This window comes from Rhinoderma darwinii, chromosome 5 (genome assembly GCF_050947455.1).
Source record: "Rhinoderma darwinii isolate aRhiDar2 chromosome 5, aRhiDar2.hap1, whole genome shotgun sequence".
In the NCBI taxonomy this organism is placed as follows: Eukaryota; Metazoa; Chordata; class Amphibia; order Anura; family Rhinodermatidae; genus Rhinoderma; species Rhinoderma darwinii.
This window is the reverse complement of record NC_134691.1, coordinates 108209317-108229886: the sequence shown is the minus strand read 5'-3', so window position 1 is coordinate 108229886 and position 20570 is coordinate 108209317. Positions and strand designations below refer to the sequence as shown.

General features: G+C 41.7%; 1 protein-coding gene across 1 annotated transcript in view; it reads left to right on the top strand.

Moving 5' to 3' along the window:
* Positions 1-20570, top strand: part of MYOM1 (myomesin 1) — a 98405-nt gene that overhangs the window by 50628 nt on the left and 27207 nt on the right. Inside the window, 9 exon segments of the mRNA XM_075826378.1 lie at positions 4549-4745; positions 5290-5416; positions 6223-6407; positions 6673-6787; positions 6888-7047; positions 7253-7359; positions 9242-9286; positions 18667-18803; positions 20083-20227. Of these exon segments, the coding sequence (XP_075682493.1) occupies positions 4549-4745; positions 5290-5416; positions 6223-6407; positions 6673-6787; positions 6888-7047; positions 7253-7359; positions 9242-9286; positions 18667-18803; positions 20083-20227 (1218 nt within the window).

The window sequence follows — 20570 nt, the reverse complement described above, 5'->3', positions numbered from 1 at the left end:
GTATGCCATTGTCAAAGATATTTTCATAATCTACGGTAAAGGATACCACTGTTGGGGCATCTGTCACAGCCTTTGTTTAACATATACATCGGCATCAATGTGAACGAGGCCTTACAAAGCAGGTTCAAGTTGGCACCTCAAATGTCCACAAACTATTGTGTCATAATGCGGGATGAGATTCTGAATAACTTCTCTATATCATAATTAAGTGGCAACCCTGAATATTTATCTGGCATTGCAATCTGATTGTCACATTTGAACTTACATTGCATCTTACGGAATGTATTGTTGCATGTGAAAAATGTAGTTCAGATATGGGATCTATTATCCTGGCTGTTTCCTATTCACACTGTGTAGTTGAAAAAAATGCTGTTTCAGGGTATGCTCGCGGTTTTTTGTTTTTTTTAAAGTGCACCATGCTTGGTCAGTGGTGTTTTTTTGTAGTGTTTTACTCCATTGATTTCAAGTTATAGTTTTAGGAACATCTTTGTAGAATTACGATCAGGAGCCATGGGAAATAAGGAGCCCAAACAGCTGCCAACCACCAACTACCCAGTTGCTGCATGGGAGTTACAAAGTTTCACTTATAAAATGAAACGGTCCTATTTATTAGGCAATGATGAGCCAACCGGGTTCCCAACATAGTTCCTTTAATCTTACATAAATGTAACTGCCTAAGCCCAGATTAGTATATGTTCCCTCCCCATGGGCCAAGTAAATAAATGTTTTGGGCCTGCAAAATCAGTGGGTGCACGGTGCTTGAGAAGAAGAAGTATCACATATGTGGTGCCTTCCTCAAGTACAAGCCCAATAGACATAATAGGCAATTTAGGGCCTCTGACCCTTTTGCCTATATGGGGCCAAGATATTTTTCATGGCGACCCTTGTCACCGCCAGGTGTGAATTTACCCTAACCTTGCTACAGTTATTCTGAATCACATTTCCAGTTAAGAGATCCCATATCTGTCAGAAGATCCTGTTATGCTAACCACGAGTTCACTTTGCATTTGTCAATGTCATAATTTTTATGTATATTCAGTATGTTGATGTAATATGAATTGAAAATACAAGTTTTCAATAAAAAATTTTGAAAGTTTGCATGCCTTGATATAAATACAAGTTTCTGCACCTGTAATGGACTAATGAACAAAATAAACAAAACTTTAAAGTAACAACATGTTGATAGCACAGGACTTATATTAAACTAAGATCTAAAAAGATAGGTAGAACTTACAAAACATTTTGGTACAACCTACATTCTATCGACAGCATTCATTATAAAGCTTGACCATATAGGTTATCAGATACTGACTATGCGGTCTAATGAATTCAGCATGCTTGTGGGTTTACTACACACTTTTTGATAATACTCCCCAATAATTACAGTACTCTAAAGAGTCTATTATACGGGCCAATGATCGGGCAAATAAGCATTCATATGAATGCTCATTCCCGATCATTGCCCTGTGTAAAAAGGGCAATGAACAGCCGATGAACGAGCAAACGCAAGTTCATCTGCTGATCTGCCCTTTTATGCAGAATTAAAAATCATCATTGTCGGCAGCACATCCCTCTGTGTAATCGTAGTAACGAGCGCTCATCCCTATACATATCCAATCATTGCTCCGTGTGATAGGAGCAAACGAGCGCCAATCAAAGAGCTGTCTCTTTGATCGGTGCTCATTTACACTGCCCATGTCAATTTATTAAGGCTTTCAGTCTTAATATAAAAAGCACTAGAGTAAGATGCGCCTAATTTAATAAATTAGGCACATCCCCGGTCGTCTGCATACCAGAAAGTCAAATCTATAGATTAGTGCTATAATTTACGCTACTTTCTGGCATAAATTATAGTAAATTAGTCAGGCCGCTGAAGGCCACATCCCTTTTGCTAAGCCCCACGCAGTTTTTGGTAAAGTGACTTGAGCAGCGCAAATGGCTCGAAAGTCTCTATTTTTGTTACGCAAATTGGGACTTTTGAGGCATTTGCAACAGGGATAGAATTAATAATAAGCTCCCCCTAAGTGTTAATCTCGGTATAAATTATAGGCCAGACTAAATTAGGGACTCTAGGTAATACAGATCTATACTGGAGCAGGATTTGATGTTCTCAACCGGGCTAGTCCCTTGCATTATAGGCTCATTTTTAAGCAGTTTTATTACTAAAGACATTGATGGCAATGGATATGACATCAATGTCTTATCGGTGGGGTCTGAGCACTCTCACCCCTGCCAAGCACTGAAACAAATATCCAGTGAAACAATTATCCGTATCACGCTCTTTCGGCTCCTGGCGTCTTTCTTTGGAGGCCGCATGGTCGGTGATGAACTATATTGGGCTGATTTTGCGAGTGGTGCTGACTGTAGCCAAAGGAACATGGTGCTTTCCTAGCATCGATTTATTTTAGCAGCGGTCGGACCCCACTGATCGAATATTGATAGAAAATCCTAGTAATATGCGATCAATGTCTTAGATGAAAAAACATACTTTAAAAAGTGATAGCTCATAGAATACAATGCATATACTAGATACTTAAACTTCAGGGAGTACATAGGGAGATTGAAACATATAGCAAGCATTAAAATACTTCTCATTCTCATATTGGTAACAACATCATATCCCGGACATAACCTGCACTTAATTGCCCTCACCCACTTCATCGTTCACGAATGTTGCAATGCCTGTGGAAAGAAGGGGTTCAGCCCAAGATGAAGTGAACTGGGACCAGCGTGAGCTGCAGACCCCTCGTCTCCCTATATGGTGCATTTATCCTAGCTGTAGATTTTGGCTTTTGTATCCAGACTTCGAAATGAAAGAACTCCTTCAGCGTCACAGTAAATTGAATATGAGTATGCATATGCCTTGCATCAGTTGCATAATTGTGTCATGATCCAAAGGATGTGTGTGTATCTTTAAAAAGGTGTGTGGGGGGAGGGGGTAAAGGTAAGTAAAGAAGTCACTGCCAGATTTTTAAGTATTCCTGTAAAAGACAGCCTTATATTTACATGGTCCATCTTTCAGAGGTTTGGTAAGTAAATCAATGCATTATTTTCCTTGAGTACAGACAGATACTGTGCATTGGTTATTCATTAAACTGTTACACAGTCATTTTCATTATACTCAGTGCTGTCGAGATATCAGTACAGAGGTTAGCCTTATAGATTTATTTATTTTCATCATTTTGGGAGACTAACAGAAAGGTCATTCAAGGTCAGAATGATTGAACAATGGACAGGCATATGGAATGTCCTAATTGCGACATGTCAGGTTAGCAGCCAATAACCATGGCATACTATGACTAGTTCATGAATCACAGATTAATGAATAACCTCTTGGATCAGGTAAGTGTAGATCACCTGCAGGTGCAATGATTGCAATAACATGAATAAATATATCCCATACCTCCTATAATGATGAACAGTAAGGTGGCATCAGTTCCATACGTCTCTCTATAGCATGCAGTGATGAATAAATCAGTAATTTGTCTGTAAATCTCCAAAATGAGTAGTCCCTCCAGATGCTCGGACAACATGGTGATATGTGTTGGACGATGGCCATGTTCATTTAGTAGTGTTTTCCCTTTAGTTTGTGTAATCTTCTTGTCAAACAAACAAAATCACAATTTACATTCGATCTTCATTATTCTCTGGGGGAAAAATGGGATTCGAACAAAATTGCGGCCACGGCACACAAAATCAATTAAGCATAGTGCATTGCCCTGGCATACTGTTGAGGAGAGGACAGTTATCATTATATCTAGTTTTCTTGGTTCATACATTACTGCTCCCACCATAATGCAACAACAATGTGAATCTACCTTTCCCACTATAATAGGTGATCTACTATCACGAGCAATCCCCACCAGTTCTTAGAATAAAGAGGCTGCAGCCCTTGAATAGAGTTGTATTGCAGAATCCTGCACAGCGGGTGGCCGGGAGAGCCGTTATGTAGGAGAAAAGATAAAGGAGCGTCGGTCTTCTTATTCTCTGGATCAGCCATAACTCATCACCGGTCATAATGTTATGGCATAGCCTAACAATATGGCATAAATATTGGAACACCTCTTTGTGTTTGTTGTTAAGATCTATTTCTTCATGTAACACAGTCAAGCATTTATTGTAATGAGCAATGTCTTAAAGAAGTTCTTCTCGTTTCCATAAATAACTAGTAAGATTTTAAATATCTTCATTTGAGAATTGAATTATTGACTCATTCATCTGAACACGGACGGGTGGAGATATATTCTAAAGACATTACATATTACAGTAGGATTTCCTAGCATTTAATAAGTGCATAGAAATATGAATGTACTAGAATGATTTTGAAGGATCCTTGCACCTCATAGTCACTGCACATAGTCACTGGTTTTAGATTGAGTCAAATGCTCACTGTAAAATAATTCACTTGCTGTTTTCGACATCACGTTTGTACAGTTCAATTCCCTGACACCGCTTCATTCAATATTAATGTGTTTCTCCTCCTAACACGACTGTTAAGAGTATCACAAATAAACCAAAACTACTTGTCTAATGTTCATATGAAAACAGCGGTTCCCTCTGCTCCTTATGACATCACTGTTCTCGAGAGCGTTCGTGACTCTATGGCGATTGGTTGGAAGCAGCCGAAAGTCACCGGAGGTGTGGACATTCATGGCTACTACATCAACTATCGTGAAGTTGTGAATGGAGTTCCAGGAAAGTGGAAGGAGGCCAACATCAAATCCATAAGTGACAGGGCCTACAGGGTGAGTATTCCTGGTCAATATATGTATTCATAGTGTATACATTAGCAATGTATTTTCCCAGGCTGGTGTTGTGGAATATTTTATTCTTAGTTCAATTAGAAACCTGACCTGTCGCTCAGAAAACTTCACCGTGTTCAGGTTAGGACCTTATCTGGGTGTCACATTAGACAAGCAAAATTACTTTATGAAGGCAAGCACCTCATATCCAAAAATAATCTAAATGTGTAGATATGTGTTGAGTCCTATAGGACGTACTGATGGATCCAACCAACATAGAATTAAACCAACATTTTTCTGACATATATTACAGGAAAGGGAAATAAATAATATAAAAATAAACCACAACCTATATGCAGTGTAATAACCCACTAGAATAAATAACTAGTACCCGTGAAAAATTGTTATATTTTCTTCGTGCTTGTGAAATTTTATTATATTATTGTAACTGACCACATAGACTAAATGGTGTCCCATATGCCATGATACAATATGTGTAGACACATCATATAACCCACTTTGAATTATATTTCTTTCTGTGCTATAGATTCTGAATTTGAAGGAAAACACAATCTATCAGTACCAAGTAGCTGCCTGCAACATAGCAGGGGTAGGGATACCGTCCCAACCAAGTAAAGCGTTCAAATGTGAAGAATGGACCATTGCTGTACCAGGTAATTCTCTCTGATTCATTAAACCTTTAGACATGAACTCTATTCCACACTTCTGATATTAATACTGCACAAATCATTAACAATTATGCAAAAAATATAAACAAGGAAAGGAACTGAACAGAGCTGAGAATATTTTAGATAACAACTTGATGTGCAATGGATGTATTCTTTACATAATCCATGACAGTAATGTAAAGAAGCCTAAATTCTAGCTTTTGCGTGTGCAAAATCATATCAGATACCTTCTTGCATTGGTAAATCGAGTGAAAACTGAAATACATTGGGCTGAAATGTAGTTTGATACAAATATAGAAAAAGTTCAGCTGCCTGTATTCCCTATCGCATCTAAAAGGTTCTATAGTGTATATATGGAATTACTCCTACCTACTTAGGGTTGAAGTTGGTTGTCAAAACACTGTATAATTAATGGGGTATTCCCAATATAAACAATTATGACATATCCACAGAAAATGCCATATATGTCTATTGGGTGCGTGTCCCACCTTTTGAAGCCCTGGCCTATCTTGAGTTAGGGATCCCGTAACCCCTTCTCCGCTTAGTGAAACGGCTACCGCATCCAGGCAGAGAATGAATAGAGGGGTGGCCTCACATGAGTACAGCTCTCATCATTCAGGTCTATAGGACCTGAGGAAACCGCTGAGCAAACTTACCAAAAAGGGCCTTTATTGGGTGGTAAAGATGGCATGATCACATCAGATAGTGAATAGAGATGTGCTTTAAGGCAGCACTGCGTTAATTTTTATTCAGGATAATATTATTTACAATGAGTATTTTGTTGTCAACAGGACCACCGCATGAGCTCACCCTCACGGAAGTTAGGAGTAACTCTATGGTTCTATTGTGGAAGACCCCAGTATACACTGGCCGTACACCAGTAACCGCCTTTTTTGTGGACATCAAAGAAGCAGACGCTCCAGAGGAAACCTGGAAAGGTCTGAATGAGAAGCAAACTCCAAACACATACATTAAGGTATTTTCTTAAGTTTCTTATGTAAATCTTCAAATGTAAAATCTACATTACAGCTCTCGTTTTTATTCCATTGTCCTTGTCTGAATTACATTTCGTTCACTGCCACTTTGAGTAGATCATTGTTCTTTACAGACTGTCGGCCGGGATTAAACTTTATTAAAAGTTACAGCATTTTCAGTAATTTTCACTCATAATAGCCAAAATATATAAATTCATCACAATATTAAGTCTTCATTTTTAATGGAAACAAATACTTATCTTCCAGATCCAAAACCTGAATGAAGGTGTTCAGTATGTGTTGAGAGTAAGAGCCGTGAACCAGGCTGGTGTAGGAAAGATATCTGATGTGACAGACCCAATCCTTGCACAAACCAAACCAGGTTATTATAAAGATGATTTCAATAATTTCAGAAGATTATATTCATAATGTATCATAAACCTTACCAATATCACCTTATGTTATGTTATCTGACTTTTTAGGTACCAAGGAGGTAGTTGTAGAGGTGGATGATAATGGAGTCATTTCATTGAACTTTGAGTGTGACCAGCTTACTCCAGACTCTAAATTTGTGTGGTCCAAGAATTATGAAGCAATAGGCGATGATTCATCTAGAGTAGATATCGAGACCAAAGGTGGCAGGTGAGCGGTACTGACTTTGATCATTGGAATTTATATGCTGAACCTCACTTCTATTCTTACCATCTGTCAGTGATGCCAAAGGACAGATGCATAAATATACAAATACGGTTTGTTTCCCAGAATGGATTTCTTAGACCATAACCAGTTCAAAATGTAGCAATACATCATTTAGTGTATAGATTTAACTTATTCCAACATTTTCTAGGACAAAGATCTCATTCAAAGACCCTTCAGAAGAAGATATTGGCATTTACTCCTGTGCTGTTACTGAGACAGATGGCATTTCATCGAGCTATACAATAGATGAACAAGGTAAATATATTATGGCATATATATTTTATTTAGTCTTTACTTCAACTTTGAGTTTTTAAGGCTGTGTTAAGAACATTTAACCTGCAGATAAAAATGGCTTCTACAGTAGAGCTGCTTTTTTTTTTTTTTTTTTATGTAAAAACCTAATTACTGTATGAAACAAAGTTATGCAACTTTTAAATATAGTTAATATTTCAATTTATTTTAAATTGTTATGATCTCTACATGAAAATCATAAAACTTCTTTAATTGTATATCTTAAACACTGTTGTTAAGGGCAGTATTTCATATGAATAAACAAAATCGCTCCTTTTAAAGGAGATTTACTTTCTAATACATCGATAGGATATACCATAAATGTTTAATTAGTGGGGGTCTGATTGCCTGTGTCCATTTCCCTATTCAAGATATAGAGGGGTCGCTACACATGTACAGTCCTTCCTCACTATAATGAATTAGAGTTATGGAAATTTGACTGTTTGCAGATCTTCCATAGACTTTGATGAAGAGTGCCACACACTTTCCCACTGAAAACAGGGGACCACACTTGCCGGTCTCAGGATTAATGGGGTCCCAGTGATCAAACCTCCACCAATCAGACATTTATGGCATATCTTATCAACATTTAACCCCTTAATGACCGGGCCTGAAAAGACCTTAATGACCAGCTCAATTTTTCTGTTTTTGCCTCTCTGCGTTTCAGCAGCCATAACTTTTTTATTTTTTCATTGACGTGGCTGTATGAGGCCTTGTTTTATGCGAGAGAAATAGTATTTTATTTTTCCCACAGTATTTTATTTTTCCCACAGTTTGTTTATTTTTTTATTTATTTATTTGTTTTGTTACTTTTTTATTTTTTTAATCCCATCAAGGGATAATTTTATTTGTAACTTTATTTTTTACTTGCAATTTATTAGCATACTTCTGTACGCTAATACATTACACTGTGTCACTATGACACAGGCTGCTGATCGGGCAGCACATAGTGTGCCCGAACAGCAGGCGCACGGAACAGACAACCCTGGGGTCCTTTGTAGGTCCCCAGGGCTGACTGCAGAGGGATTCCCCGGTGTTTGATCGCATCACTGGAATCCCGGTGATGCGATCAAAGAGGGGAATTCCCTTTGATCATGCCGCGGTCACGGACCGCGGTAATCAAAGGGTTACACAGCTGGGGTCCGAATGTTTGCCGACTCCAGCTGTGTTCAGGAGGCTGCTCTAAGATCAGGAGCTGTTAGTAACAGCTCCTGCTTAGAGGATGAGCGCTCACACGAGCGCTCATCAGCCTGATCTGCAGCGACGCCAAAAGACGTCTCTGTAGATTAAGCACCCGCACCGCCTGACGTCAAAAGACAGTGGGCGGTCGGGAAGGTGTTAAATATCTATGGTAGCAAACCCCCTTAAAGGTTTTTGCTTTGGAAATTCCCATCAATCAACTGTAAACTGTGGGGGAACCAGCAGCAAATGTATAATTCCCCTGCAGTGCCACCACAGGGGAAAAACAGAATTACACAGTTCTCATTGAAATTAATGGACTGTCCATGTAATGCATGGACAAGCTGTGTCCTCCAGCGTGAGAGATGCTCTTTGTAGTAGCTCTTCCTTCTGGTTTTCTAAAGACAACCCTTTAAGTTAAAGTCCATGCAGTCAAGTTCTTGTAGCAAAAATTAATAATGGCAATAAATGACATACACGTCTTGGAGACATATTATTAGATACTTTATATGGGCATTGTATTAATTTAAACTTAGGTGACCATTACTGTCACTATATGACTCATGGCCATGTCTGTACTTGGTGTAAAGTGTTGGGTCAGAGAGTACATAGTGACCATTGTCTGTTTACTAACTGATGTCATATAAAACTGTTTTTCTCACTTTAGAGTTGAAGCGCCTGTTGCAGCTCAGCCACGACAACAAATTCCCAGGTAAAAAAAACTATACTAGCAATGCAAAACATAACCCTGCTGCCACTACACTACCATATGAGCCTCTTACCCTCACCTACTGCCTCCTTCCACCTTCCGTTTTAGATTTTGAGCCATCAAGGGCAGGTTCTTCTCTTCTTTTGTACCAGTTTGTCATTCATTAAGCTCACGTTTATTGTAATTGTTGTTTTTATTGTCTCATGGTATGTATTTAAACATTTAAACCCATTTTCATAAGTACAGCGCCCTAGAATTAATGGCGCTTTAACTGCTTGATAACCCATGACCTGTATGCTTGTCGTAAGTGGCAGGATGTTGACGCATTATCACAAGCATACACGTCATGCTGATAGATATATGCCTGTACATTAAAGTTAAAACATAAAAATTAAAAATCCCCCTATGAGATTAAAAAAAGTTAAAGAAAGTAATGTTAAATAAAAAAATGGGTAAAAAATGCATACAAATGCACATTTTTACCAATAAATAAACATTATTAAACATAAAATAATATATACATATTTGGTATTGTCATGACCGCAACAACATGCACAACAAATTTATAGCATATTTTACGATGATCAGTGTTTGCTCTAAAAAAAAAAAAAATGAAAGCTGCAGCGGAACTGCTTTTTTTCCCACATTTTTGCCAAAATAAAAATTGCTATAAATTAAACGATAATATAAATGTACCAAAATATGGCACCTACAAAAAGTACAACTCGTTCTGCAAAAAAACAAAGTCTAATACAGCTATGTACGTCAAACAAAAAATAAAAACGTTATTAAAAGTCTTGATGCAAAGAGGAAAAAATTAATTGTTCTGTCCTCAAGGCCAAAATAATAATTATAAAAACAACAACAACAACAACAACCTGTGTATTACGGGTGTTTTAGGTATTCTCTAATACATTAGTGTTAAGTGAAGTTATCTGAATAAATGGCACGGAAGATGAGGTCATTTTGACTTCCTTGTGGCTTCCTTTTCAGCCCGTCAACAGTATTGTAATGATGGGGGTAGGGAAACGGACAAGTGAGCCCTAATCTACCCGCCACTCTGTCCCTGCCTACTTGCAACGACCCTCCCTAGGCGACGGGGTACAACTGGGCGGCGGTCCCTACGCTCAGTAAGTGCACGAGACAAACAGACAAGGGTACACAAAGCTAAGGGAAATGGGGCAGTTGCCCACGGCAACACCGTGAGCAACAAGAGTGGTGAACGAGCCGAGTCAAACCAGGAGTGAACGAGGTACCAAACGCAGAGCAGGAGAGTAGTCAGAAAGCCAGGGTCAGTATGGAGCAGGATCAAATAGATAGAAGCTGTAGCTGGGCCAGGAAACCACACGAGAAGAATCACAAGCAAAGGAGGAACAGGAAAGGCAGGTATAAATAGACAGAGGGCGGGAGCTAGCTCCGTCTGGCCAGGCTGCGATAGACTCTCCCGCTCCTAAGCCTGCCATCCTGAGTGGTGGAAGATGGAGTCAGTCTCAGAGACATAGACTCAGGTGCAGACTGATTACCTATGGGCGTATACACAGAAGTTGTGCCTGTCAGATCCTTTACAGTACCCCCCCTTTTATGAGGGGCCACCGGACCCTTTCTAAGTGGACCTGGTTTATTGGGGAAACGAAGGTGGAACTTCCTGACCAATACCCCAGCGTGAACATCCCGGGCAGGTACCCAAGTCCTCTCCTCAGGCCCGTATCCTCTCCAATGGACCAGGTACTGAAGGGAGCCTTGGACCATCTTGCTGTCCACAATCTTGGCCACTTCGAATTCCACCCCCTCAGGGGTGAGAACAGGAACAGGAGGTTTCCTCGAGGGAGCCAAGGACGGGGAGCAGCGTTTAAGGAGGGAGGTATGAAACACGTCGTGTATTCGAAAAGATGGGGGCAACTCAAGTCGGAAGGAGACAGGATTGAGGACTTCAATGACCTTATACGGCCCAATAAACCGGGGAGCAAACTTCTTGGACGGGACCTTAAGGCGCAAGTTCCTGGACGATAACCACACCAGATCCCCGACCATAAACAAGGGGTTAGCAGAACGTCTTCTATCAGCCTGAGTTTTTTGTACGCTCTGGGATGCCTCTAGGTTCTTCTGAACCTGGGCCCAGACTGTGCACAGTTCCCGATGAACGACCTCTACCTTGGGATTGTTGGAACTACCAGGTGAAACGGAGGAGAACCGTGGATTAAACCCAAAATTACAGAAAAAGGGGGAGACCCCTGACGAGTTACTGACCCGGTTATTAAGGGAAAATTCGGCGAGGGGAATGAATGAGACCCAATCATATTGACAGTCAGAGACAAAACACCTTAAATATTGTTCTAGAGATTGATTAGTCCTCTCCGTTTGGCCATTAGTTTCAGGATGGAAGGCAGAGGAGAAGGACAGATCAATCTTCAACTTTTTACAGAAGGCTCTCCAAAACAATGAAACAAATTGTACCCCTCTGTCCGAAACAATATTGACAGGGACCCCATGGAGACGCAGGATGTGTTTGACAAACAAGGTAGCTAACGTCTTGGCATTGGGTAGTTTCTTGAGGGGCACAAAGTGGCACATCTTACTGAAGCGGTCTACTACAACCCACACCACCGACTTGCTTTGAGATGGAGGCAAATCGGTGATAAAATCCATGGAGATATGGGTCCAAGGTCTCTGGGGAATGGGCAAAGAACGTAGTAAGCCCGCTGGTCGGGACCTGGGAGTCTTGGACCTAGCACAAACCTCACAAGCGGCGACGTAGGCCTTAACGTCTTTAGGCATCCCAGGCCACCAATAGTTTCTGGCAATGAGGTGTTTGGTACCCAGGACGCCTGGATGACCAGATAGTGCGGAGTCATGATTCTCCCTAAGTACCCTTAGCCGGAATTGCAGTGGAACAAACAGCTTGTCCTCAGGAAGGTTCCCGGGAGCTGAACCTTGATCGGCCGCAATTTCAGAGACTAAATCAGAATCAATAGAAGAAATGATTATACCAGTAGGCAAAATACAAGCAGGATCTTCCTCCGAAGGAGGGCTGGCCATGAAGCTACGCGACAGTGCATCGGCCTTAATATTTTTAGACCCAGCCCTACAGGTAACCAAAAAGTTGAATCTGGTAAAAAATAGCGCCCATCGAGCTTGTCTCGGGTTTAGCCTCCGGGCAGATTCTAGGAAAACCAGATTCTTGTGGTCGGTAAGGACCGTTACCTGGTGCCTAGCCCCCTCCAGGAAGTGGCGCCACTCTTCAAATGCCCATTTAATGGCTAAGAGTTTGTGGTTGCCAATATCATAGTTACTCTCAGTGGGCGAAAACTTCCTGGAGAAGTAGGCACAGGGACGGAGATGAGTGAGGGACCTGGTACCCTGGGACAAGACAGCCCCCACTCCCACCTCGGATGCCTCAACTTCCACGATAAATGGCTCCATTTTGTTGGGCTGAACCTGCACCGGGGCCGAGATAAAGCACTTCTTAAGGACCTCAAAAGCCTGGACAGCCTCAGGAGGCCAGTGGAGGAGATCAGCACCTTTGCGAGTGAGGTCCGTAAGAGGCTTAGCGATGACCGAGAAGTTAGCAATAAATCTCCTGTAATAATTAGCGAACCCCAAGAAACACTGTAACGCTTTCAGGGAGGCAGGTTGGACCCATTCCGCCACAGCCTGGACCTTGGCGGGGTCCATGCGGAATTCATGAGGAGTGAGGATTTGACCCAAAAATGGTATCTCCTGTACCCCAAACACACATTTTTCGGTTTTCGCAAACAGTTTGTTTTCCCGAAGGACCTGGAGCACCTTCCTGACATGCTCAATGTGGGAGGACAAGTCCTTGGAAAACACCAGTATGTCATCAAGGTACGCTACAAGAAATACCCCCAGGTAATCTCTTAAAATCTCATTTATGAAATTCTGGAAGACCGCAGGAGCATTACACAACCCAAAGGGCATGACGAGGTATTCGAAATGACCTTCGGGCGTGTTAAACGCAGTCTTCCACTCATCCCCCTCTTTGATGCGGATAAGGTTATACGCCCCCCGTAGATCAAACTTAGAGAACGATTGGGCCCCCTGAACCTGATTAAAGAGATCAGGAATCAAAGGAAGGGGATACTGGTTCCTTACAGTGACCTTATTCAAGTTACGGTAGTCAATGCATGGCCTAAGACCACCATCCTTCTTCCCTACGAAGAAGAAGCCAGCACCTACCGGAGAAGTAGAGGGGCGAATGTAACCCTTGGCCAGGCATTCCTGGATATACTCTCTCATGGCTTCACGTTCGGGACAAGAGAGATTAAATATCCTACCCTTAGGGAGCTTAGCTCCTGGTACCAATTCGATAGCGCAATCGTATTCTCTATGAGGAGGTAACACTTCGGAGGCCTCCTTAGAGAAAACATCAGTGAAGTCCTGAACAAACTCAGGTAGCGTGTTCACCTCCTCAGGGGGAGAAATAGAATTAACAGAAAAACATGACGTCAAGTATTCATTACCCCATTTGGTAAGCTCCCCAGTATTCCAGTCAAACGTGGGATTATGTAACTGCAACCAGGGAAGGCCTAAAACCAAATCGGACGATAATCCCTGCATCAACAGTACAGAGCACTGCTCCAAATGCATGGAGCCAACAAGGAGTTCAAAAACAGGGGTATGCTGTGTCAAATAACCATTAGCAAGAGGAGTGGAGTCGATACCCACTACAGGGACAGGTTTAGGCAAATCAATCAAAGGCATAGCTAGAGACATAGCAAATTCCACAGACATGATATTAGCAGAAGACCCTGAATCCACGAAGGCACTGCCGGTAGCAGACCTACCACCAAAAGAGACCTGAAAGGGAAGCAAGATTTTATTACGTTTCATATTTACGGGAAATACCTGTGCGCCCAAGTGACCTCACCGATGATCACTTAGGCGCGGAAGTTTTCCGGCTGCTTATTCTTACGCCTAGGACAGGTGTTCACTTGATGCTTGTCATCCCCAAAATAGAAGCAGAGACCATTCTTCCTGCGGATCTCTCTATGTTGTCGGGGGGACACGGAGGCCCCGAGTTGCATAGGTACCTCCGAGTCTTCCGTGGAAGAGCAAAGCAATGGGACCTCGGCAGGCATCATGGGGGAGTCAGAGGGGAAAACACAAAAACGTTCAAGTTGTCGTTCCCTGAGACGTCGGTCAAGTCGTACCGCTAAAGCCATAACCTGGTCAAGGGAGTCAGAAGAAGGATAGCTAACTAGCAGGTCTTTCAGGGCGTTCGATAGACCCAACCTAAACTGGCACCTTAAGGCAGGGTCATTCCACCGAGAAGCTACGCACCACTTCCTAAAGTCAGCACAATACACCTCAACAGGTCTCTTACCCTGACGTAAGGTCAGCAGCTGACTCTCGGCAAAGGCAGTCCTGTCAGTCTCGTCATAAATGAGTCAGAGAGCAGAAAAGAAACGATCAACGGAGGAAAGTTCAGGGGCGTCAGGAGCCAAGGAGAAGGCCCACTCTTGGGGCCCTTCCTGGAGCCGGGACATAATTATACCCACCCGCTGGCTCTCAGAACCTGAGGAGTGAGGCTTTAAGCGAAAGTAGAGCCTACAACTCTCCCGAAAGGAGAGAAAAGTCCTCCGGTCCCCTGAGAACCGGTCAGGCAACTTGAGGTGGGGTTCAAGAGGTGAGGTGAGGGGCACTACCATGGTAGCGTCAGGCTGGTTGACCCTCTGAGCCAGGGCCTGGACCTGTAGGGAGAGACCCTGCATTTGCTGGGCCAGGGTCTCAAGGGGGTCCATAGTAGTGTCAGGGACCAGGGTAGACTAGGTATAGGGCTTGTGATTATGTAATGATGGGGGTAGGGAAACGGACAAGTGAGCCCTAATCTACCCGCCACTCTGTCCCTGCCTACTTGCAACGACCCACCCTAGGCGACGGGGTACAACTGGGCGGCGGTCCCTACGCTCAGTAAGTGCACGAGACAAACAGACAAGGGTACACAAAGCTAAGGGAAATGGGGAAGTTGCCCACGGCAACACCGTGAGCAACAAGAGTGGTGAACGAGCCGAGTCAAACCAGGAGTGAACGAGGTACCAAACGCAGAGCAGGAGAGTAGTCAGAAAGCCAGGGTCAGTATGGAGCAGGATCAAATAGATAGAAGCTGTAGCTGGGCCAGGAAACCACACGAGAAGAATCACAAGCAAAGGAGGAACAGGAAAGGCAGGTATAAATAGACAGAGGGCGGGAGCTAGCTCCGTCTGGCCAGGCTGCGATAGGCTCTCCCACTCCTAAGCCTGCCATCCTGAGTGGTGGAAGATGGAGTCAGTCTCAGAGACATAGACTCAGGTGCAGACTGATTACCTATGGGCGTATACACAGAAGTTCTGCCTGGCAGATCCTTTACAAGTATAAATGCTGTTTTACAACAGTTTGCTGTCTGTATCTCATAGTAAACAGCAACCTGTAGTCTGTTGACACATTCTCAGAGTATCCATGCAGGGCCGGCCTTAGGGGTGTGCGACCTGTGCGAGTGTACAGGGTGCTGCACCATCCAGGCATGTAGGGGGCACCACTGGGCTCTGCTCTGCCCTCTGCTCTTAATTACACACACGGAGTAAATACGAGCCGAGGAGCAAGATCAGAGGAGAAAGCTCCACCCACAGCCCGTCCTGCAAGAAGCCTGTGATCCTGTCTGCAAGGAGCGATGGTAAGCGTCTATGTGTGTATACACTATGTGTCTCTGTGTTTGTATGTGTATATGTTACAGTGTGTGTGTGTGTGTGTGTGTGTGTGTGTGTGTGTGTGTGTGTGTGTGTGTGTGTGTGTATATATGTGTCTGCATGTGTTTATGTCTCTTTGTAAGTGTGTTCAATATTAAAGTAGAACAGATGAAATTAATATATCTGTGCTACCCCCTATATACCCTGCAGCCCCTATATATCCTGTTGCCCCTTATATACCCTGCTGCCCCTTATATGCCCTGCTGCCCCTATATACCCTCCTGCCTTCTGTATACCATGTTGCCCCTATATACTTGACTTCCTCTTATATATCCTGCTGCCCCTTATATACCTTGCTGCCCCTTATATACTCTGCTGCCCCTTATATACCCTGCTTCCCATTATATACCCGGCTTCCCCTTATATACTCTGCTGCCCCTATATACTCTGCTGCCCCTTCTATACCCTGCTGTCCCTTATATACTCTGCTGCCCTTTATATTACATGCTGCCCCTTATCTACCCTGCTGTCCCATATATATCCAGCTGCTCCTTATATACCTTGCTGCCCCTTATATACCCTGCTGCCCCTATATACCCTGCTGCCCCTTATATACTCTGCTGCTCCATATATACCCTGCTGCCCCTTATATACCCTGCTGCCCCTTATATACCCTGCTGCCCTTAAGGGAAACACTACATTTTCATATATAGTAATCTATAAAACTTTAACCAATTCATGGCAATTAATTAATGGAAATAATGTTTTTAAAGTGTATCTCCAGTTTGGAAGTGCACTGCATGATGTACATATACATACATACATACATACATACATACATACATACATACATACATACATACATAAAAACTAGAAAGACCCTAGTAGTTGGCGGGTATATGAATGAAGCAAAAACTACTAATATGCCTAAGGCACAATGAAACCCTGATTTCCAACTACTTAATTAGTAGAGTAAAATATAACTTTTATTAACATAAACTAAATATCCAAAGGAGACACACAACACATAGAATAAAAATTAGCCAATGTTAGCTAGCAAAGCGTAGTGAGTCAAACTACGTTGCTGAAACATTTAAAGTGGATACTTGTAGTGACTAGATGCATAAGTGCATCAGCCAGCGGCTGCAGAACGCTGAACTAACCACTAAGTGACTATTATAATTCACATGTAATGCTAGCCTTACAATGTAATTAAAAGTGAGACAGCCCCCCCCCCCCGACATGTTTCGCTAATGTAGCGTCCTCAGGGGATTAATGGGGCTGATAAAGTACATACATACATACATACACACACATACACACACACACACACACACACACACATATATATATATATATATATATATATATATATATATGCCTCTGTGTGTGTTTATATGTGCCTGTGGGTATAGTTATCATCTACGACATTATCTGTACTCAGAGAGTTATCACTGTGTTATTAATGGTGTTATGTAGGAATGCAGGTAAGATCTACTACATTATCTGTTCTCAGAGAGTTATCACTGTGTTATCTGTGGTGTTACATAGGACTGCAGGTAACACTACTACATTATCTGTTCTCAGAGATTTATCACTGTGTTATTAGTGGTGTTACATAGGACTGCATGTGAAATCTACTACATTATCTGTACTGTGTATATAGGTGCCTGTGTGGGTATATATGGGTCTGTTTGTGAATGTGTCTTTGTGCTTGTATATATGTGCCTTTTATGTACTTGTATATGTTCCTGTCTGTGTATTTATCTGCCAGTGTGTGTGTGTGTGTGTGTGTGTGTGTGTGTGTGTGTGTGTCTATATATTTACCTTTATGTATGTATATATTCCAGAATGTGTGCATATATATTTGTGTGTATGTCTAAATATCTGTCTTTATGTATGTACAGTATATATGTTCCAGGATGTGCGTGTGGTTATGTGGTTATTTTTAGGGTTTGTGTAGGGGGCGGCAATAGAGAGTCCCGCACAGGGCACCATCCATCCTAAGGCCGGCCCTGCATCCATGAGTACCTAAAAGTTCAATTCCAATAGTTGCCATATATTAGAGAATTGTTGATGATTCAACTCCCTCATATTACCAAGAATATTATAGATTTTATGAGCAATACATCAAAGATCAGCTACTAGCACTGATATAATAGAATGGACGACCATACTTGATAGAACTAAGAAGCAGTGTTATAAATATATTGATTCTATATTTTTATATGTTGATTATATGTTGATATAGACTAGTGAATGGCACACTGACATTTATAGTATCAAAAATATTTAAAACGTATAAAGCACCACAAGATCTTATATAAAGAGCTTTGCACAAAAATGTTTCTTTTAGACATTGAGTGCTTTAAATTACATCTATACAGTGTAGTACTAAATATTTTGATCTGAAAAGGAGTTGGATTTGTGCGCCAGAAGATCCTCCAGTGGGTCTAGGCTCTGACACAATAATGGTCCCCTAATACAATAGCAGCAGAACACAACCCCATTTAGAGCTGACTTTGTTATGATTCACAAAAAAAACTATTAGACCTTATTGATGATACTGTATGTCCTGTGTACAGTGATAAGATCATAATGAAATTATGGTGGTCCCCAGAATATTTTTCGCTGGTGGATCCAAAAACCCCCAGTCTGACTGGGATCTGAATCTTATATTGGCTTTCAAATCTTCTTTTGCAGTTATTCCGCTTAAATCGGGCTTGGCTGTAGAGATTTTAGAAAAGGGACAAGTTCGCTTTTGGATGCAAGCTGAGAAACTCTCCGGTAGTGCTAAGGCCAACTATGTGTTTAATAATAAGGAGATTAAACATGGTGAGGTAAGCTAATAGACAGATATAATGGCATTGTCTGATATGAAAAGTATGCTGTGGAAACGGAGATAAATATCATTATATATGAAGGTTCTGAAATGATTCCAAGTCCATTCTATGCCAGCAAGAGCAATATCTGAGGTGTGTCCCAAAAGTAATGAGAATGATTTTAAAAAATATCCTTTGATTCAAAAAATATACAATTAGGCTCGACCACATTCATAGTAAGTCCCCTGGGACTGAACACAATGATTCCAGCGACACTGGCATTTTTCGTAGCAGTGCTGGTTGTCTTCATGTGAGAGGTTGTTCCGAGCCCTCGTCGCGACTGACTGGACATTTTTAACAGTATTAAAATGGTGTCCTTTCAGATTAGTTTTGATTTTGGGTAACAAAAGAACACACAGGGCCAATTCAGGGCTATACTGTGGGTGAGGAAGGGTTTGTGCCAAAAAATCACTCACAGCCAATGATGCGTGACTCGGCACTTTGTCATGGTGGAGTATCCACATTTCGGCAATGTCAGGGCGCAGTCACAAAACCCTTCTCCTCAAACGTTCCAGGACCTGTAGGTAAAAAGTCTGATTGACTGTCTGTTCTTACTATTCATCTTCACCGGCTTCCCTTCCATCCTTGAAGGCCTTGTGCCATCTGAAAACTTGGGGTGACAACAAAGCAGCTTCCGTATACGCTGTCTTCAGCATCTCTAAGGTTTCTGAAGCTGTTTTTCCAAGTTTCACACAAAATTTGTTTGCCTAATGCTGCTCGATGCTCCTCTGCATTTTCATCCGTGACAAGAGGGAAAAACAAGGTTTCGCTTTTGTAACGTACCAACACTTTGAAAAACTCGGACTCAACTGAGGATGGTCCAGCCATATACTTGATATACCCTTGCAACAACCTCCATCCCCACTTTCCTCACACAACCCTTGTGGTGAGTGTAAAAAATAATTTTCATTACTTTTGGGACGCACCTAATACAGTATAATGGAGATTTAAATATTAAAGGGGAAGCAGGGATCGTACGAGTGCTTCACACCCTTCAAAACGGCGGTGGGGATCCTGGGAGTTGGACACTGACCGATCAGCTATTTATGGCCTGTCCTGAGGATAGGCCATCAATTTTTAGCGACTGGAAAACCCCTTTAAATTATACTAGCATACACTCTACTCTTTATTATTGATGCATGTGACCATTTTCTCAGACTATGTATATACATGTATAGGAAAGTATTACATTTACATATTGACAACATAAAATATACTCTTGTTTTCTTTCACAAAGAAATATAAGATGAACTTGGACAGTAAGACTGGCATTGTAGAGATGATTATGGAGAAGCTTGAGGATGAGGATGAAGGGACCTTTACCTTCCAACTACAAGATGGAAAGGCAACAAACCAATCTAGCCTTGTTCTTATTGGTGATGGTGAGTATCAACTGTATTAGACTCTGTTCACATGATATTCAGGGCATACGTACAAGTTTGGCGTACAAGTTTGTAGTCTGCCACCAAACAGCACGTAAAAATATAGCGTATACTATACAACATGTCACAGACATCTAAACCAGCGGACTGAAGGAATGTTTACGTTTGCTTCCTTATACTTCGTTATTTGTGACACATCATAGAGCAACACTGAAAACACCAGTTATTTGTGATGCTCCTTCAGTTACATCATTGTACATTATCATTTCGCACAAGAATTATTACTCTGCTGTTGTGGCACATTTTATCTGTATTATGCAGGACATTGACATGTCTATAGTTC